This window comes from Anas acuta, chromosome 4, assembly GCF_963932015.1.
Source record: "Anas acuta chromosome 4, bAnaAcu1.1, whole genome shotgun sequence".
Classification (NCBI taxonomy): Eukaryota; Metazoa; Chordata; class Aves; order Anseriformes; family Anatidae; genus Anas; species Anas acuta.
In genome coordinates this window covers 12,525,869-12,546,774 of record NC_088982.1, presented here as the reverse complement: position 1 = coordinate 12,546,774, position 20,906 = coordinate 12,525,869, and the positions used below count along the sequence as shown (strand labels likewise).

The window sequence follows — 20,906 nt, the reverse complement described above, 5'->3', positions numbered from 1 at the left end:
GTTTCTCTTGGTCATCTACTCTCCTTGAACTGTTTTCTCATACTTTCTCTGTTTTGATTTTAAATACAGTTCTTCCCATCTCCCCTCTTCCCAAAAATCTTTGTTAAAATAGGCCTATTTCCATGAAAGCTTTTATTCAAAATAAATGAATAAATAAATAAATAGTCTTTTTTTTTTTTTTGACAAAAAGCACATTATTAAAACATTTCTGGCCAAATTTCTTGATGAAAAAAAGCAATTCAGAAATTATACAAGTAGTCATTTTAAATGCCATTTAAATTTTCCATCCTTTAAATTCTCTAGCTTTGTTTAGAGAATTTATTTTGATGCCTGGCCTGCAATTGCCAGGCATCAAAAACTCAATTTTATTATTCCAGTCAACTACATAATTAATGCTTAATGACATCTTTAGCTACACTAATGATTAGCATTAACATACATGTCTCCATGCTTCTTTTTGAAACAAAGAATTTCTTCTATGCAGAACAAAACTTCAAATTTAAACATAATTACATCTTCCTATTCCAAAATTGACTCTTAAAAGAAAAGTGATATATTCTGCAAGGAGAATTTACACTTTATTAACATTTAAGGATGAAATATCCTGAGAAAGCTCTCTGGTTATGTGCTAGTAGATTCTAGATCATGCTATAAATCTGATGTAAAAAATTTGAATATTGAATTTCTATTCTGACAGCTACACAAAACACTTATAAATTCATTTTATTAGACCCCTAAAAATGGATAGTCTTTCTTTTCACTAGTTTTGCATGAACCATTTGACATCCACTACATGAAGCAAAATGAAGTGTAGATTTGTCACGTAACATTAATTTCAAATGCAAAGAAAGAAATGTATTTACCTATTTCTTAGCATGGAATCTGAATCCATGTAGTCTTGTAAAACACCTTTCAGTTCTTGCTCCGATTTCTCCAGCTTTTTCATTCTGAGGTTCAAATTTTCTTGTTCAGCACTGTTTGCTTGTTCATCAGATTTGCTTGTATCTTCTAATTCCTGGGAAATACAGGAAGTATCAATTTTAACATTAAAATTCAGAGTATCGTAACCTTCATCACTAAGCATTTTAATACAGTAACAGAATTCTCGTTCTCTCCCAGATAAAGGATCCATGATGAAAAAAATTAAATTCTCAATGTATTGCAGTCTAAGCATGCAGTGAGTCTAAGCTTCTCTGATGGTCAGATGAACAGTCCTCAGTTCTGAAAACATTTATTATTTATGAGAGAGTTTAATTTCATTAGCCTCAAAGTAATTCAGCATGTGAAACTCAAAGGAGTTTCAGTTTACAATATGAGATCATTATAAAAGATATAATTAGACTAATTCATGAAGGAATTAGGTATCAAACTTTTTAAAAGGGAATAATTTTATACTAAATATAAAAGTTGATAAAACTGAGTACATTTATCATAAAAGATCTTATTTTTGATAAACATATGATATTTTTATTATTTTAAGACAAAAGATTTATGACTAAGAGGGACTTTCAAACTTGGGGTTTCAAAGTCAAGATGTTTTTCTTTTCCTTTACCTATTTCAGCAATAGTTCCTCAGCCCGTAGTTCACTTTCATTTATATACACTGTCTTCATTAAAAAAAACAGGCAAATAATTGACAGCTGAAATGCCTTTGCTTTCTCTAGATTTATATAGGTTTGGAATTGGACCTATAATTGGAATTCAGCCACCAAGACTGGACCTCTTTATCACAAAATAATGCAATTACATTTTCTTGCTTTTGCTTGTTTGTTTTTTATTTTGTATTGTTGTCTAAACAAATGCTGGATCTGCAGCACCAAGAAAAAAAAAAAAAAAAGTAACATTATTTTGCCACTGAAGAGGAAAAAATAACATCAAATCAGTGCAAAAAGAATAAACAAACAGTTCTCTTAGTGCCCCACGTTTTGACAGATGTTATTTGCACCCATGGTGAATTACATAAAATGTAATGTATTTTGGCCTATTGTACCACTCTTTGGCTTTATATCAGCTATGCGAGGCCCACCGCCTAGACCTGAAAATATTCAGCCACTCCTCGATCCCTTGAGAAGCCATGACATTAAAAACTAGAGGTGTGGAAAGGCAAACAGAGCACAAATCCATGTACATGGAAAATAAAACTAAAACACTTATGAAGAGCTTCTCTAGACTTACCAGCCCAAGTCCCTCCTTGGTTTCCCAAGACCTGTAAGCATATTCATGTTTTTTAACCTGGCCTGTATAATTTGCCAAAGGGAACAGAATCTTTGATTTTGAACTCCTTGAGACACTAATATTTTCTCTGTATGTATTATTTGTAAAGTGAATTTGAATAGGCAGCATGCTCCCAGACAATAAGCACCCCTGTGTACTAAATAAATATACATGTATGTACAAAATATATGTACAAAATAAATATATGTAGTAATAGTGGACATTATTACTCTGCACATTAACAATTTACAGTGCAAGCTAAATTAGTGTGATTTTCAACTGTGTCCCAGCCTAGTATATGACTCATAAACTGGAACAGGAAAAACTCTCAGTGGGACATTTTGCACAAAGTAGCCACCAGATAAAAAAAAAGAGAGGAAAGACTAGGCAGGAAATAAACTAGCACTTAAAATCATTACACTGATTTATACTCACATATTTCTACTGTATGTTCTTGTTTATAAGTGGACTTTTAGTCATTGATATAAATATCACAAAAGTTAATAGAACAACTTCTCAAGTCTTTTCATTCCCTATGGTCCGTGAGGTTTCTATGCTTCTCATGCTTCATCCTGAAAAGTACTGAGTACTTCAACATAAGACCAGCAAAGCTGTTACAGTTGATCTCAGAAATCAGAAACTCACTGTTCCCTTCTTTGCTTATACAGCTGGGAGAGATTATTTAAAATTTGTGTCACAGGAAGTAATAATCTGACGCAGCATCTTCCACAGACTGAATACAATCAGGTAGTACATTATACCTTAGACTGAATATAACCAGTTAGTACATAATACCTGTTATCAGGTTTATAGGAGATAGCAACATGCAATGGATAGCAAGACTGGAATACTGCATTCAGTTTTTCAAAACTACATTCCTGCTAGCTCAGGACAGAATAAAAACATCGTGGATGTCATGGAAAATTTCACCCAAATCAGCCAGTTTCTTTGAGAAAACTGTCATATCTGAATTACAATATAATGGAATGAATAGAAGATAATAAAAACTGCTCATACCTTTTCCGCTTTGTAACAAGACCATCTCCTGTCTTTGCTGAGCACTTACCATTGCAGCCACATGCTGAATGACCATCCCACGTTTATGCTTCTGGTTCAATTTCCAACGCAGTGATGAGCAAACATTTAGTAGAAGAAAGTGTTTCTTCACCAAGGAAATCTAATCTTACTTTCCAATTTCTGTTCCATCACTGGTACCTGGTTCTGTTATCCAAAGCTCAGACTATCTCTGGTTATGGTCCTTCTTTTCAGAGTTATGACAAAATTTGTCCTTTTGCAGTGAAGACCTCATTTTTCCACATTCTGTCATCACACTGCTAAAAGCTTTAACACATTCTTTAAATGCTTGTTTCTTTTTGAAAAAAACATTGCACGCAACACATTCTTCTGGGCATAGAGTTTCCAAACTTTTGCATGATCCTTGTGACCAGCTTGATCATTTCTAACTTAAATTGTGCTTTGTGTCAGGAAACAGAATTATTCAGATCCTCACATGAACTGCAGTTTTCTGCATCTGACTGAATTAATCTTGTTGAGTGCCTCAGCTCCTTCAGCAGATGAATGACCTTGTCTGGTGATTCTTCATGAAGACTACATCTCTGATCTTACTTCAGAGCCTGAAATATTATCTGAGACAACTGGCTTCTTTTGAGGCTGCTTCCTGCACCTCCAACAGTGAGATATGCAGTTGCTATGATACATCTGTTCCCTAGCTTTCTTTGTGCTGTCTTGATTGTTCTTTGCCTCGTATTATTTTTTTTTCAATCATAATTTCCACTTTATCTGATATATTATCATAACCATCATTCCACTCTACATTTGTGTTGGAGTTCAGTGCATCCATGGGAGCAGACTTGTCTCTCTGTAGTTTTGCACATAGCCCTTTTAACACAGAGATGATTTTCAAGAAAATGCTTAGGAGGAGAAACTTAAAATATTGTGCTTTTAATATTGTCAGCTTGCCTCTACATTCCAGAAATAATTAAAATTACCTCTTTCTCCATATTGTCTTTCCAGCTCCGAAACAACAATTTGTTTTGCTCTTTTTGAAAGAAAAGGCTAACCTTTTGTTTTTTTGTTTTTTTCTTTTTTTTTTCTAAGCATTCTCCACCTTAAACAACTCTTTTCAACTTCCATTTTTTTTCAGTCTGTGCTTCACCTAAAAATTTTCTTGCAGTTCATGTAGTCAATGTCCTTGACTGTGTAAATTCAACTTCACTGGTTGAGGTTGTGCTATTTTTACTTCCTGATGGCAAACATCAACTTTCTTTCATGAGGATACCATCTTTTCAAAATATTTTTTTCCAAATACTTCTGTGCTTATCATATTCATCTACACATCAATTTCTTCAAGCCCATTTTTCTTCTTGACAAGATAACTGAACACAGAGTATTATTTGTTCTGTTTTCCTGACTTCACAGTCCATCTCAGAATCTTCTATTCTCCCAGGGCTATTTTTACAAGTTATTGCCTTAATTTTCAAGAAACATTGAAAAACTTCACTTCTCCCATGCAGCACTTACCCACTTCAAAGATTTCTTAGTTCAGTCTTTTATTTTGCCTTTTCTTTAAAACCCATCTCTTCTCCATCTGTGGATTTCCAACTTTTGAAATTAATATTAATTTTGTCAGTGTGGGGCTCTAAATCTCTATTTGTTTCCAACTTACAATAGTTTTTGGTTTTGTTTTTTGTCTTTTGTTTTTTATTCTGTCAGCTATTTACTATAGAGAACTCATTGTCAAACACTTAGCTTTTTATATAGATATTAAAAAGGAGATTTTGTGTTTGCTGGGTGAAATGAAAACAACATTGGCTGAAAGCATGCAGAATGGAGACAAAGATCTCAGTACTGTAAGAAAACCATTTGGTAGATAACAGTTCACATAGCAGCCAGTAATTGCACTTGTATTTTTTTCCAGTGTTTGATTGGTGTATGAATGTAAATTCTGTTTAGACTTTTTTCAGTGTTTATGATGTGCTGGTCCCTATTTGATTATTAAATCATTCCAGCTTGAAGCTATATCTTTAAAAAATCTCTAATTTTAAATTCAAATATTTTGCAGCTTCAAGTATTATGCAAACAGTTTTATGAAAAAAATGCACCAATTTAAAGCTGATCAATAAAAATTTTCTATATTTTTGCACGTGGACTCAGCTGTTCACTCCATAGGTTCTTTTAATAGCCTGTATAATAAAACAAAACAAAAAGAAACAAAAATATTCTTCTCAGCTTTAGATAGACAAAATTAATTTAGGAATAAGTGTTGGCGTTCATCCCATCACAATCTCTTCCTAAAATTTTGATGTTAGCTTCAAAACAACTAGAACCAAAACTACCATCAGTAGAACAAAAGCAACCATCCCCTTTCTTCAAACACATCTTTATAATCATGTGCTCTTTTTAAAATTTTTATGTTGTTTATTTTTATTTTTATATTTTTACAAAAGAAAGGAAAAATAAAAATGAAGGGTTAAATAACTGTAAAAAATATATCTGAAATTCACCTAATTTTCAACCCATCTAATAATCAAAAGAAAGCTACTGCACTTGTAGCAAGTCAGTAATACTTTCATTATATTATACCCACCAGCATCTACCATTGTTTCATTTCAAAACATAAAACCTATGCAGAAATGCTAGTAACGGAAGACCTGAGCCAGTTCCCAAGAGGAACTGAATATCAGGGCTTACCAGGAGCTGTATAAACTTGTAAAAGAGTCCATAATACAGGACTGATTTTTAAAAATACTTGTAGTCTGGGCAGAAAGTTTCAGGCTTAATATAAGGTAAATATAATAGTTTTTTTTTGGATTGACTGTTGTCATCATGCTTCATCGTATAGTACTTGACAGCAGCTTATAAATGTGTTGATTGAATTGACCACAGTCTTACCAGAAGCAGTTTCCATGAATGTAATTCAAAATTGATTTTAGTGAAGAAAAAGAATTGAAAACATGCAACAGTAAAAATATTGCATATTTTCAGTTTAAAAAACAAAACAAAACACTACATAAATCTTCTATAGTTTTAAATCGTATCTTAATCTTCTGTCAATTAGGTTGTGGAGATATCCTCACATGCCACTTACATTGCTCCAGGGAAGAGGGCTTGGACTGATTTTGTCTCTAACCTGTATTTCCTTCCTGTTCTGTGTGAAAGGTAAGCCTTTCTAAGTCTTTAGCTATAGGTATTGCTACAGCTAAAGAAATTCACTGTCTTTTGCATTGAGCTGAAAGAGTCAGCACACTGTGGAAGGGGCAGTGGGAATGATGGTTGTGTATGAAGGGAGACACATACAAATTTCTTAGTCTCATCCTTACTATATTGCATGGGCACAAAGAAGGTCAGTCATATTCCAGTTTTCTTGCATGACAGAAAGGTATGATCCTATAGCCATAGCTGAACTTTTAGGTTAAAATGTACCCACTCTACAGAATTGAGAAGAACCCACTGAAGTTCAGGCAGTCGATGTCTTATAAAGCAAAATCATATCTTGTTGAAAACTGAATGACCTTCTGCAGAAGCCTAGAAAGCTAACTGAAGACATCCAGTTTGGATCTTAAATGTGACTCTTCCTCTATGTGCAAGCAAAATCACATAAAGCCTTCCCAGAGTATTAGGGTCTTACATAGATGATTCTTAAAACATGGCAAAATCTAGGAGTTAAAAATTGGGTACAAAACGATATAAAGAATACCAACCACATGTCTTGGCTCAGTTGTGTCATCAAGGCCACAGAATGAATGCTAGTGAAAAAAACAAAAAAAGGAACAAAAACTATAAAATAAGATCAAAAGAAAATGAGGAAAAAAAAAAAAGAAAAGAAAAAAGATGTAAGATATGTAATATGAAACCCGATGACATAATTTTACAGCAGTTAGTCTTACATCAATATTAACTGAGTTGATTTGAAAGAGAGATACCGTATACCAATCTTACTCTGAAAAGAGGGTACAAAACGAGGGTACAGGGTACAAAATTCAGTATTTGAGGGCAACATTTGTGGATTATGTAAACTTCAGAAATATCAGGTTTGGCTCTGTAACTTAGTCAAGCATGTACTTGTAATTACATTTGTGCAAGCTTGCCTGAATCTAGACTTACCCAGCTGAGGGAACAAGCTAAATGTAACCAAAAGGGCAGATAATCTGTTATGAGAAAATCATGAAGTGTTTAAATGGCACTTTTTCCTCATATATTGGCTGGAAGAACAAAACTGAGATTTTACATTATTGTTATGTACAGCCTTCGGAAGCAGGACAGTTTGTTGAAGAATACATAGGGCAAAAACACTACCACCCCTATTTTCTGATTTGACAGAATTTTACATAAAATTTAAAAATTGAATACATTCCTGGGGGCAAATAAAAAGCCATACTCATGACAAAGTCAGTATAAGTGACCCACCGCCCTTAGCTACAACCAGCAACAGGCATCGGATATACAAACTGCCGCTCCTTCAAAAGAAAGGATTTCCCTCCACAAGAAATCATTGTGCTCACTGTCAGCGGCAAGTACATGCAAGCCTCTATCCACTGACATATTAAACCTTCAAAAGACCAATGAAGTAGAAGTGTATCACTCATTGATTCTCTGACAGTGGAAATTTCCTTCAGGCAGTCAAATTCAGGAAGAGATTTAATCTCAAGGAAAAAAATTAAATATGATACAGATAGAAGGAAGTCCTCCACCCAACCAAGAGTAGAAGCATAGAAGGATATCAGAAAATGATGAGGCCTTGAGAGGTCTCCTGCTAATGCAACATTAAGGTAAAGAAAATGTTATTCATTTTAACTAATTACCAGTTTTCAGTTCAGTTTGTGGTTACCTCACTTAATACAGTACTGAACTTCAGATTTGATGTTTCTTGTATTAAAATAGATCTCTCGATATTAGGTTAAATACTACTAACATCAACATAACTGGGAAAAATAAATTACTGAGGGGAAGGAGGAGGGAACTTTGGCATTGCCCAGGCATTTATTTACCTTTTCCTCAATTTCTTTGAGTTGCCTCTTTTGAAGTTCTATTTTATCTTCTAGTTCTCGAATCCGCTGAAACAAGAAAGTGAAATAGAACTTATAATATCTACTTTAAAAAAACATATGAATCAAAAATATATGAAAAAAATAAAAATGAAGAGAAAAAATGCCCATTATTAATGTGACACCTCCTGTTCAGTTATATTGGACATGCTGATGGCAGGATTGCTCCATGTTTCAACAAAACCATAGCATTTTAAACAAGATGCACCTTCAGGCCATCATGTTTACTATCAGGAATTCTAATCTAAATACTCATAAATTGTAAATTTAACATATATAAACAGATACCACCACAGTTGCAAGTACAACACAACTACATGCTCTGCAACTCCCAGAAGGTTTTCCACCACCTAGATAGTCAGCAGGTGATACTATTACATTTCATTGTAACTCTCTCTTTTCCTACAAAATGTAATTATGTTTCTAGCACATTTATGTTATATCAGAATAATTGATATACCAGCACACTTAGATTTTCAGGTCACCACAAGATGCCACTCAGACGTTCAAACCCATTCCACTACCAGGACCATCTCCCACCAGAGTTAGAGGGAACATCTCCAATGTATCTTTCCCTATTTGTAATATTTTTTTTTTTGTTCAGTTCTAGAAAGCATCTCCAAAAATATGACTGTGGTTGAGTCCGAACATTCTACCTTATTTCCACCCCCTTCTTTCCTTTTTATAAATTCCTTTAAAATATATATATATATATTATTATTATGTTCTGGGCTTTTAGACTGAGGATGCATTTTATTACACTATTAGCATATTGAACTTCTTACAGATTTTATGAACTAGCTTCATTTTTTTTTAATTTTTTTTATAGGCAGAAACCTGGGATCTTCCCTAGGAATCAAGCAGAGACTTTATAATCTATCAGTTTTTTTCAGGATTAACTAGCTGACGTTCACCTGGCCTACAAAAATTAAGGTTATTAGCAGTTCATGAACTTTGAAAGGGAAATTACCATCTAGTCTAACTTCTATGCACAGGCCAACAAGTTTAATGTAGGAGCTGTGAACCACTCCCAAATTATTTGATTACTCCCAAATTCTTTTGAACAGCATCTCTTTCAGAAGAGCACCCAGTATAAATTGATGTGATTAACTGACAACTTACTAGTCAATCATCTATATTCAAGTAAAAAACCTCCAACAGTGGGAAATGCCCCATACCCATGGCAACCCACAACAGTCCCAACAGCAGCAGTGGATCTACTGATGGCTCGGTATTCCATTGGGAACCACAGCGCTTGGTTTCAGCATTGGGAATCTAATTTGGAACTACCCCAAAGATGAGGTACATCCACCACACAGGCTCACCTTGCCCAGGGCATGCTACTCTCCCCCCAGATATTGCAGGCAGGTCACAAGCAACAGCTTTGATACTGTTACTGCTGTTTTTTAAAGAAAAGACTTTGCTTCAAGAATTGTTTTGCACATTGTGCAGTTGGAAGACGTTAATCAGCCCCTCCCCTGTATCATGCTGCATTGCTCAGAGACTTCCCCAGATAATACAAATGCACAAAGCAGATTACCCTCATGTGATACAAGTTCATACAGCCTTGCTGACAAATGCCTGGAGCACAGCTGTATTAATTCCACTTTCCCTCTATTACATCTGAACTGATTTATACTTCTTCTACTCCATGCTTGAGATACGTCTATCTCTCAAGCACTTATTTTCATAAACTGTAGGTACCAGAAATATTACAAGAGCTGTAAGAAGCCACGGGATGAGAAACAGGCAGATGCCTCTGAGAAGTCTGGTCCATCAGGTTACACTCCTATTTCCCTCCCACTAATTCTGCTGATTCCTATTTACAACCACGTCCCACATGCAAGTGACAGACTTCTACATTCTGGGGGTCCTGCCATGCTCTGTGACAAGATTTGACCATGGTGAAGTAAGTGGAGAGAAGTAATAATTTTAAACACCATTTTCACCTTCAAGATTTATTGTGTGAGCTATTGTTTCAATATGTGCTGAGAAAATGCCTCCAGGAGAAAAAAAAAAAAAAAAAAAAAAGTCCCCAAACATCTGGTGGCTTCCTCACTTCAGGGTTTTGAGTAGGTGTTCTTTTATAAAAGAATATTTTAATTAGGATTAGATAGCATTTTTCAGATTAGGGAATTCTGTTAATTAAGTAAAAATTGAGATGTTATTACTCCCTTATGAATTTTTTATCTTTTCAAGAGATTCCAGTTACTCAGTTATTCTCTTCAGCTATTAAGAAAAGTTCTAAAAATAAGAGCTGAGATTTCTGTTTTGCAGTTCTCACCTATAACCTCTCATAACTGTTAAACTTGGTGAGACTAAAGCAGAGAACAATTTTATGGTGAAAAAAAATTTACACTTCATCAGTTTAAATATAAAGATAACCTAGGAATCTAAAGGGAATACACACAGGGTTGCATTTCTTAGCAGTGAAAATCCATCTACATAAAATTTTCAAAATGACTAGGTGTATATCAGTAGGGCAGGCAGAAACAGGGTGGATATATCCCATGGCGCAGAATTTGTTCTAAAATTTAACAGTGGGCTGGAATTTTCCACCAGGTATAAGAGCTTGGGGTTGTTTACTTGTACTTGCTTACTTGTGTTTCCCTGGAGTGTGTTAGGAAGATTATCCAGGGGGATGAAGTGGGCGTAACTATTTCAGTCAATACCTCGTCAGCATTGCCAGATAACCAGCCTAGTTCAGCTATTTATATATCCTGAAAAATCTGACTGTTATCTATTTCCATTTAAATGCAGACATTACTTTAAAAGTATAAATATATCTTTCCAATGTATTAACAGGAAAAACAAAACAGATTTACATCTATGTACAGTAGGTAACATGAAAATCATTATTTTTCCCCTTTGTGCCTCTGTATTTATAGCATTATCTTGGTCACTTAAGATAATAATTTTCAGAATATGGCAAAAATATACATACAGTACATCAAATAAATATAGCTTTAACAAAGAGTATCTTCTAGAAGCAGCAACAGATGTTCCTCAGTCAAGTGGTATTAAACCACTGAGAAGGAAATTATACAAAAATTTCACATCCTAATTAAGACTAAAGGCAGGACTGCTTGAGTTTCAATATAAGCACTTACATCTTTGTCTTCTCTTCCTTTTATTTGCAAGTACTATTAGCAATCAAGAAGCTGTGGACTCACTCTTAGGTCTTCAGCACCTGATGAGTTGCTTTCAATGAACTCTGATTTGTTTATGTTTTCAAAAGCACAACAGTGACAACAAATCATGCAGAGATACTTTATTGTTATCAAGAAATTCTACCTACTGTCATGCTTCAGGGCACAAATCGATGATCGGTAAGTCAAGCTTTTCTTACTGTGTCATATACAGGTATAACTATTGCACTATAAAAGATCTTTTCAGCTCTAGCCTTGAAAAAGATTTTCAGGAACCTCGCAGAGTAAATCCAGTGCATTTTCAACAGAACAGACTGTGTGAGGAAGCCACTAAACCTAAGGCACCCTCCTGTCAAAACACTGAGAAGTCTTTCTTGAGAAAAGACCCAAAGGCCATTGTTTTACTTTATTGTTATTATTACTAGAAAGGGACAGAAGACAAGTAAACAATCCAAAAGCATGATTGTTTACATTTCCAGTAACCCCCCTCCCCACACACACTATTTGGCCATGATCAGAGCGAGGACCAGGGACAAAGTGCAGCAGTGTTCTGCTGGGTTCCTATGGTTAATAGCTGCCCATTAGTCACATGAGTGCACCTTTTGGGGACTGGCAGGGTTGATGAGAGTAACACTGTGCTGTCAAGTCACAAGGCCATACAAAGGAATGACTGTAGGCAAACAAAGAGGCACAGTCAGAAACAGTGTAAAGGGAACGTAATTGTGAAAGAGATGCTTGGATTCCTAATGCTGCCCACCTCGCCTGCATTCACATCCAACCTGCCAAAATAATGAATACAAATCTGCCATTCATTAAATTGCAATAGCAAGTAAAAGCTCACAAAACTTCAGGATGATGGATGGGCAGATCTGTGAATACTCCCTGTGACTACTTCCCCCGCATGGAGTTCTCCTGCAGTTTGGAAAGAAGGCTGGCCAAGCATCCATTTTAGTATGGAAAGCACCTACTTGACAAATCATACTTCCATTAGCAATGAAGTTTGTTGCCACTTCTGGGTAGGTGCTTGCAAGCAGCCAGGGAGCAGTAGGGCCTGCTGCAATGCCGAGCTACCAGCAGATGGCTCTGCCAGCCAGGCTATGCTGGAACAGCAAACGAAGCTCATTTAGCAGTGAGGCTCATCTTTAAAACCATTTGCAATTCCAGATAGCCATTTAAAAAGCAAACTGAAGATGGACAATATATATGCCTTACTTACCACTTAAGTGCAACTTGAACAGACTTTTAAGATCCATTATAAATTATTTTTAGGAGTAATTATACATACTTTAGCAAAAGCAGATGGCACTCAGCCTCATGGCACTCACCTTAAAGGACATAAACCTAACAGTTCAGTAAGAGAGAGGGCATCCAGAAAGCTAAGGCAGTGAAAGCATACATTTTCTTTGGAAGCCTGTAGTTTAGTGATAGGCATAGGACTGAAAGTTTCCTAATGCACCCCTAAGAAGGCACTATTTATGATATTAATTAACTGAACAGAGATGTAAAAGGGAAATTTAACATCAGTTAATTCCAAGCGTATGAAGAGAGTTCACTGACTGCCTTGGTCATATACTTCCCTTCCCCTCCATTTCCATGCTTGGAGAGCTTCCAATCACAAAGGGCTGTCAAATTGCCCCAAAACAGGAAATCATTTTTTTTTCTCAGCACAAGCTTCCAAATGCACAGAAGATTCCTCCCAAATCTCTTAAGTCGTTTCCTTTCACCTCATGATGGGAAGTTCATCTTTCTGGGAAACAGGATGTTCACTTAAGCAATTATTTCACTTTTGTAAGTTTGGATGGCAAGTGTCCTTGCTGTGCAGCTTCCAGTACTGGTAGGGAATTTTTGACAGTCAACTCACACTTTCTGAGGTAACAGAGAGATACCAAGATGGGAGTACATAACATTACTGTACCTAGCTGGCTGCTGCCAGCTGGCTGCTGCCAGCTAGGTACAGTAATAGCCAGTTCCAAGATGCCTTATTACTTTGGTGGTAATGCTTCATGAAAAAAAAGTAGCCAGCACAGATCTGAAAAGAGCATACAAGTGGGTTTATGCAGCATTATGCCAGGGCTAACGTGAGGTCTCAGAAGCAGGGTGGCTGGATAGCAACTTCCAAATGCACCAAAGGATGGCCCTGCAGTTCTGACCAATTCAGGAGTCTCTGCACCCACATCTCATATTTCCTGACAGCTGGATATTTTTGCTAGAGATAACGGTTATACATCCAAACTCAGGAAAAGGCTAGATAACACCAGATGCAAGTTCATTATTGTCAGGAATCCCATAGGTACAAAAATAATAGTTTTAAAAACTGAAAAAAAAAAAAAAAAAAAAAAAAAAAGGCAATGGGTTCCTTGCAGACCATTCAAATCAGACGAGGCCTAATAGAATGATGCTAATGCTTTGTTCACGGAGAACCAGCTAGATATGCTATGTACCAATTTCAAAACGGAATTTTCTTCGGTTTTTAGTATGGTCTAGGTCCCATGCCTATACTGCAGCTTCAAGGAGATAAACATCTCTGGACCATCTGAGAAATTAAGGTTTATGTGAAATGCAGCAGCAAGATGATGGATATGTGCTTCAGAATATTACTGCTTTCAGTAATAGATAAATTCCAATAGCACTGGCTTCAAAAACTCAGTTTGCATTAAGGATCAAAGAAGTACAAATAATGAAGCTAGTAGTGAAAATGATAACATTACACTTCAGTTACTTCTTATTATTGAACACTTTAACAAAAATGAAAAAAAAAAAAAGCTCAATTAAAAAAAGCTGATTACATTCCCACACTGTACACATGAAGTATGTATGTGCAATTGGTGTTGCAATAGCAATCCATCTACATTAAGTACCATTTCCATGAATATAGTGCCCATTCGAAATGAGCACTTAATAAATGCAAATCCTTCGGCTGAGCTCATTGAGCCCTGGATTGCAGTCACTGAGCCATCATTTTTTTCTTTTGGAGGTAATAAATCAGCCCAGTAATGATTTGTCATCATTTTGAGAGTTTGGCATCACAGGAACTTCGGCTTTACAAAGAAAGATCTGAGATATAAAGAATTGCTTCTAGGTTCAAATTTTCCTTACCAAATAACCAGAATGTGGGGATTTTTCTTTTACAATACCTCCAATTCCTATGAGAAATGTACTATGCCTCTCTACAATTACACAGTCCATTCCGTGCATTCAGGTATTTTACCCCATCTCTCAGTTACCTTCCCGGTAGCAAACAGATTCTGAGAATTCTGGCGTTTTCTGCTTTTGGATAGTGATGCCCACTGTCTAGTATGCACTGAATGCACACTAGATGAAGTGGGACTTCTTCATTTAAGCCTTTTGTCCTCTCCAATTCACTCATGGCATTAGCCAGCCATTCACAGCCCTGAACCCATCTTGGATGGCTTCTAGTCATCAAGGAGCTTTGCGAACTGAGGAAAATGTGACAGGAAAGGAACTTCTGTGGCAAATTTCAGCTGCTGAAACAATGACACTTCATCCTTCTTTTGGTATCCAGCTGCAGAACTTATGTTCTTGTTTTCTAGGTAAGTGTGTAAGTTAAGGGCTCATATGAACAAAGACATTGTTTTACTGACAGTGACACCAAGAAAATTAATTTATTTGCCTGCAAAATAAGCTTCTTGCCATACCTCTATAATTGTGAAAACACAAGATCGTACTAAACAGGGGGCATAGAAATCACCTTAATAGTTCCTGTGACTCGTTCTTATTGGATTTACACTCATCAGCAAATCCAAGAAAACAATTTGATAATTTTAGCACAAAGCAGACAAAGAAGGATTTGCTAAGCTGCTTACAGCCTCAGCTCTGAAATGTCTGAAAGGTTCAGGTTGATATACATTTACAGAATGTGCACCATGAATGGACTATATCAGACGTGAAAGATGTTTTGAATCTTTGAATCTAGCAGGTGATCAAGAATGTATCTAATTCTGCAGAAAAAGTTAGCAAGTGAAATATTTTATCAATCCAACATAGGGAAGAATCAATATTGCTTCATTATATCACTCTTTTAACCAGCACCTCAACGATATTAGGACACAGGTATGTAAGATATTTAATAATATGAACAGCATAACTATGTTATATGTATAAATTTAAACAAAGATGAATATAAACTGCTATGCCTTTAGCTATTATTTGAATCACTTAGCTGATGGATAAAATCCCTTAATGAAATATAAATATATGTATTTAGATCTAATGCATTTTAACAGCTGTTTAAAAGACCCTACTGTGCTTACAATACAATTTACATGGGTAATTGCTAGATGAATTTACTCAAGCTGTTGTATCTGCTACTGTAACAGGCCTGGACTCAGGAATCCAAATGCTCCCTTTAGTCCCATATTCCTAGAATGTGATTTTGCGTAATGAACATAAGGAAATGAGCAAACACATTGTAACATCAATAGCATAAGCTATTTCTGTTGCCATCTTGCTTTACTTTATGATCATAAACTTAATATAACTTTCAGACATTTGAATATAATAATAATACCTTATTTTTGGATATGCTATACCTCTCTGAATCTCATCAAGATATTTCTTTACAAAGCAGGCAAAAACTTCACTCTTTTCTATGTTCTGTAATCTCAACCATGATAATCCAATTAATTGTTACTGAAGTAGGAGAGTTGTTCCTGTTAATCTTTATTATGCATTTGTAATTTCTTTATTTGCCTTCCTGAGGAGAATGAATCTTTTAGCAGCTCCACTGATGCATCTCAGCATGAACATTAATATGTATTCAATTACATTGGTCCTAGCAGTAAATCAGTGAATTTTATAAATGAATTTCAATTAAAATAAACATTTATTATTCGCTGATATGGAATGATTATTTGCATGTGAAGATATGGCTTAATATTTATAAGTAAGCTTGATTTTTATTTTTTAGCACTGAGAGTGTTTGAATTTATTCTATGATAAAACTATATCCTACATTGATAGCAAGCGGCAGAAAGAACTACTCATTTCATTAGAGGAAAACAATAATTTAAGCCATATGAGCTTTATATCTATACAGAAAGGCTATTCTAAGTCTATGGGAGCTCACAAGACAAAATATGTTCAGGATATGAAAATTGACTGCTTGTTAGTCCATACTCATTATTGGGTAAATAATAAGAATAATAAAATTAATATTAAAAACTATAATATTTATTTTGCATTACATTTAGATTATTTTATATTCTTGTGGTTTTGAATAGCAAATTTCCATTTAAATAATTATATGTATGAACTGTGCACATGAAAATACATTTAGTCTCCACTTCTGTAACAGACTTTAGTACACTTTCTTGTTTTTAGAGTTATCTTTCCCCAGCTCCCACAAAGAAACAGGGCATTCAGAATTTCAGATGAGAGGATTTCAGCATTCAAACTTCAGATGAGAGTCTGAATCACACCTCTTTGAGGACAAAAGAAGACTTTTCAGATATACCTGGTATATCTGGAATTCAGATATATTCAGGTATTGGACCAGCCCTGCTATCATCCCTTATGCATACAAGTAACATTGCTAAGGCAGTTAGCAAAGCAGACATGATTTGATCTGAACCCTAAATATACAGAAAACATATACAAGAAAACATGGTAGGATAGATATATAAAATTACTAAAATTAACTCTCATTTATCATGTCATCTGTGGGAAATCGCCAAAGTTTATTGTACTACTGTAGTTATAGCAGCAACGATGGCTTGAAAGACTCAACATTCAATACTACATCAATACTACATCAATACTACAGGTCAACTATGATTAACCTAGTCATGATATACTTGATGACTGTAGATTACAGTTAGATATCTATGGTATCTGATGCCCTCAAGAGCATTAATGAATATCAAAAATGCACCATCATCAGTAATCTATCATATACTGAACAGTCAACATTTTGCAACTGCAAGCATTAGAAAATGCAATAAAAGATCCCTGGTTGCCCTATGGATTCCTCCTTGCATACAGCTGCATGCAAATAGCTGGGGACGAACTTTGCTAGCACCATAACACTTAAGATTTAAAATTAAAGCATCAAAACAGACAGTATCTATAAAGGGTTAGAAGTAAATTGTCTGAGATTTTCCCCAACTACTGTTGTGTAAGTATCATCAGTAAAATTTACACCTACTTTCTGAATTCTCTGACAAAGCTGTGAGCTTTTGACCAACCCAAGCTCTCTTTGGCACAAAGCGATGTTCCAGAGAGGACAAATGGAAGACAACACCTCCTCATGCCTATCAGCGAGGTACGCTGAGCTTAGCATCCTCTTCTAATTCAATAAAGTAAGCTTTCATCTCTTTGTCTCTCTCCAGAGCATTCAGAATCTATCATTAAGCCTTAATAATTCTCCCTGGGTGACAAAAAGATGGTCTATCAACCATAACAGATTACACAGCAAAGAGAAACAGAGCTGCAGTATTTATCCAAGCTTTAACTGAAATCAGTAATATATCAAGCAACAAATCTCAGGTTCTTACTTCACATAGGCAATTAATATTTTAACAAATTAATGTTTTAAAATGAAGGTTTTCAGCAAAAACCTTATAAAACAACAAAAGCATGTTTTCTGAATGGCTCAGAATCTGATAGAAACAGTGATATCCAGTTTTATGGGATTGTGAACAAACTGCTCCCACAGACATAACAAATGATAGCAGTGTGAAAGATTTGTCCTGCTTACAAAAGAGCGAGGAGAACTCAGGGAGGAATTGCATCCACCATAGCTTTGTTTGATCTACAAGCAGTAAGAATTTAGCTCCTCAGGATAGAAGAAAAAAAAAAAAAAAAAAAAAAAAAAAAGAGAGAGAGAGAAAGAAAAAGAGAGAGAGAGAGAAAGAGAGAGAGAGAGAGAGAAAAGAAACAAAGTAAAAGAAATGAGCTTGGAGTTTCCTGATTTCAAGTTATGTTTACATTTTGATATTTCAGGATGAAATAAGACCTAACTTCTGCTTCTGGCTTTTCCTCAGTGCCCATGAAGACAAGTGCCTGAGGCACTGCATTTTCAGTGAACCCATCCCTATGGCAGTGACATGCAGAGGTCAGTTTGAGTTATACCTTTTTGGAAAAAAGGATTGTGCTATACCTTCTTCTAGTAAAACATGCAAAGTGGTAGTTTATGCTTCTGTTACCAATGAATAATCCAACCTGGTCATAGGAGTAAAGACAATAGTTTAAATGAAATTAGTTAAAATAATTACATCTATATTCCAACTGTATAAGGCTGGAATTTTGATGCTTTCAGCATTCCACAGATGTATTATTTTCAGGTTTAGAAATGAAGTGATGGTTTTCTTTACTCTGTAAAACTTAGCTCCACCCAACAATATTCTAAACCAAATTAGAATAACCCCCTCCCACACACACAGTTCAGTTTAGCACAGTGACTACAAAGCAACTCAGAAAAGAACAGTTTTACACCTTCTGATGGCACAGTGAACACACATACACATTTTCTATTTCTTTTTCTTGTAATTTTAAACAAAGACACGACTGCTCTAGGAAATTATTGGATTACATTAGTAAAATCTGTCTCTTGCATCCTTCTTGATTGGCAGCAACCATTTTTGGAACTGAAAGTCTATCAGTCTGCTGTCCTTCAAAGATTTTGCCGTTTCTCCTTGTACTTAACATAGAATGAAATCAGAATAAATACTGTTATACATTTTCCTCATGTTTGAAGACTGCCAACGGTGCAATGTGAATTAATCTATCCTAATTCAGAGTGTGGTTCTGGTTACTTTCCACAGTTTTTTACTCCAGAAACAGCTACACCCAAACCAACAGGAATATATTTCAAGTTAAGTCCTATATGATAGACATAAAGCAGAATTTGACCTTTAAAATGTACTAGTTTCAGCAGAGAACAAAATCACAACCTTTTTTTTCAGGAGATCTGGACATGTGACTCTCTTTCTCTCTCTCTCTCTCTCTTTTTTTTTTTTTTTTTTTTTTTACTGTAAATAGAGCTTGCTTAATTAATAAGTTGATATAACTACTTCAGAAACATATGGTATTGCTCTGTTTGAAATATTCTTTTCTAAGAGATTATTTTTGTAGCTACACCACTACATTTTTTCTTTCTCTCTAGATATTGCATGAAGCATGTTATTTATATAATATATCCTAATTCACAGAATCTGCTAGTAATGATCCCCATAATTGCCAAAATGCACAAAAGTCATGCTACTGCATTGGCTAGAGAACAAATGTTACTTTAAATGAAGTTCTGCTAGAAATAAACCAGACACTGGCTTATAAAAGCTTATAACGATACTGCAGCACAATAAGATACTTTTTTGATGGCAATATACACAGGAACAGCAGTTGAACTGCATATACCCTATGGCTAGGAGCAAATAGCACAAGCTGCTCATGACAGATTTTTAATTAACATATCTTGCCTCCCACAAATAGAGAGGATGGTGGCACCTTCACTGACTTAAAGGGAATACTGTCAATGTGCTTCAGCCAAGGATCTGTCCCCCACATTTCCATGTTGCAATCAGAGTTTAATAAAAGCTTTGTATGTCTTAGCAAGAAGATCCAATCACACAGTCTATTTAATTTGGTTCCACAGAAGCCTGGTTTCCTTAATACTCAGTGGGTATACACAAGTAATTCTACCTATATTAATGAAAAGTAAAAATGTGGGGTTATGCATGCTAAAGATGAACAAAGCTACCAAATTAAAACAGGGCCTAACATCTTAAAATACATTTATTTCACTAGAACAACACCAACACCTAGTGACTAAGAACTATGTCTTTACATCAAGAAAAAGCAGACACACAAAGCAGCATAGGCTCACATGTGGACAGCTTTCACCCATACGCATCACTGTCCTTTTCAGACAGTCCTTTTCAGCCTGAAAAAAAGAATATTTACAAAACTCAATTTCTCCTTCTCCATCACCAGTTGGAGAAACATAGTTTCTGCTTCAGAGAAGCAGAAATTTAAAAGTGTTTGTAACACGGACATTTCATATCCAGTCTTGAAGGTCCACCATGCTGCCGTGTCATTCTCCTTAACCTCCACTTCAGGAGATTAAGAACAGTGCATACTGCAAAGACACTCCACAGTGCACAAATATGAACAGGTCTAGACTACAGTTTTGCCAGAATAAATGTAGTGGGTGCTTACTAATGACATTGTGTCAACAAAACCTCTGTTGGCCATAAATATATCAAGAAAAGAGGAGGGTTTATTTAATGTAACATCTAAGGATGTAGGACATTTAAGACATTAGGACTTTGCTAACACAGATATGCTCTCGTTTTTGTAGCATTTCAGCTTCTGTCATCTGCTAGCGCAGACGAATGCAATCCTATGAGGATTAGCTCTGTGACACTATTGTTCCATTCTACAGCATTTTATTTGGTTGCTTTGCTGTTGTTTTTTAAGCTGTGCACATTGCACACAACCACTAGGTTATCAGGGTTGACCA

General features: G+C 35.4%; 2 protein-coding genes across 21 annotated transcripts in view; both read right to left on the bottom strand.

The window, feature by feature from the left end:
- Nucleotides 1–3,419, bottom strand: part of C4H4orf50 (chromosome 4 C4orf50 homolog) — an 87,802-nt gene extending 84,383 nt beyond the window's left edge. For 8 of the 14 annotated variants that reach the window (XM_068679867.1, XM_068679870.1, XM_068679872.1 and 5 more), the window contains exon 1: nt 864–3,270. In XM_068679867.1, the coding sequence (XP_068535968.1) occupies nt 864–1,174 (311 nt within the window). In that variant the 5' untranslated portion in view covers nt 1,175–3,270. The other 6 variants (XM_068679876.1, XM_068679875.1, XM_068679877.1 and 3 more) reach the window with 3 other exon arrangements.
- A 1,870-nt stretch (nt 3,420–5,289) lies between these two features.
- JAKMIP1 (janus kinase and microtubule interacting protein 1) overlaps nt 5,290–20,906 on the bottom strand; it is a 151,278-nt gene continuing 135,661 nt past the window's right edge. For 6 of the 7 annotated variants that reach the window (XM_068679882.1, XM_068679881.1, XM_068679887.1 and 3 more), the window contains 3 exons: nt 8,223–8,288; nt 6,936–6,980; nt 5,290–5,417 (listed from right to left, as the gene is read on the bottom strand). In XM_068679882.1, the coding sequence (XP_068535983.1) occupies nt 5,385–5,417; nt 6,936–6,980; nt 8,223–8,288 (144 nt within the window). In that variant the 3' untranslated portion in view covers nt 5,290–5,384. Of the gene's footprint in view, nt 5,418–6,935; nt 7,012–8,222; nt 8,289–20,906 lie in introns of all 7 variants that reach the window. The other variant, XM_068679886.1, reaches the window with a different exon arrangement.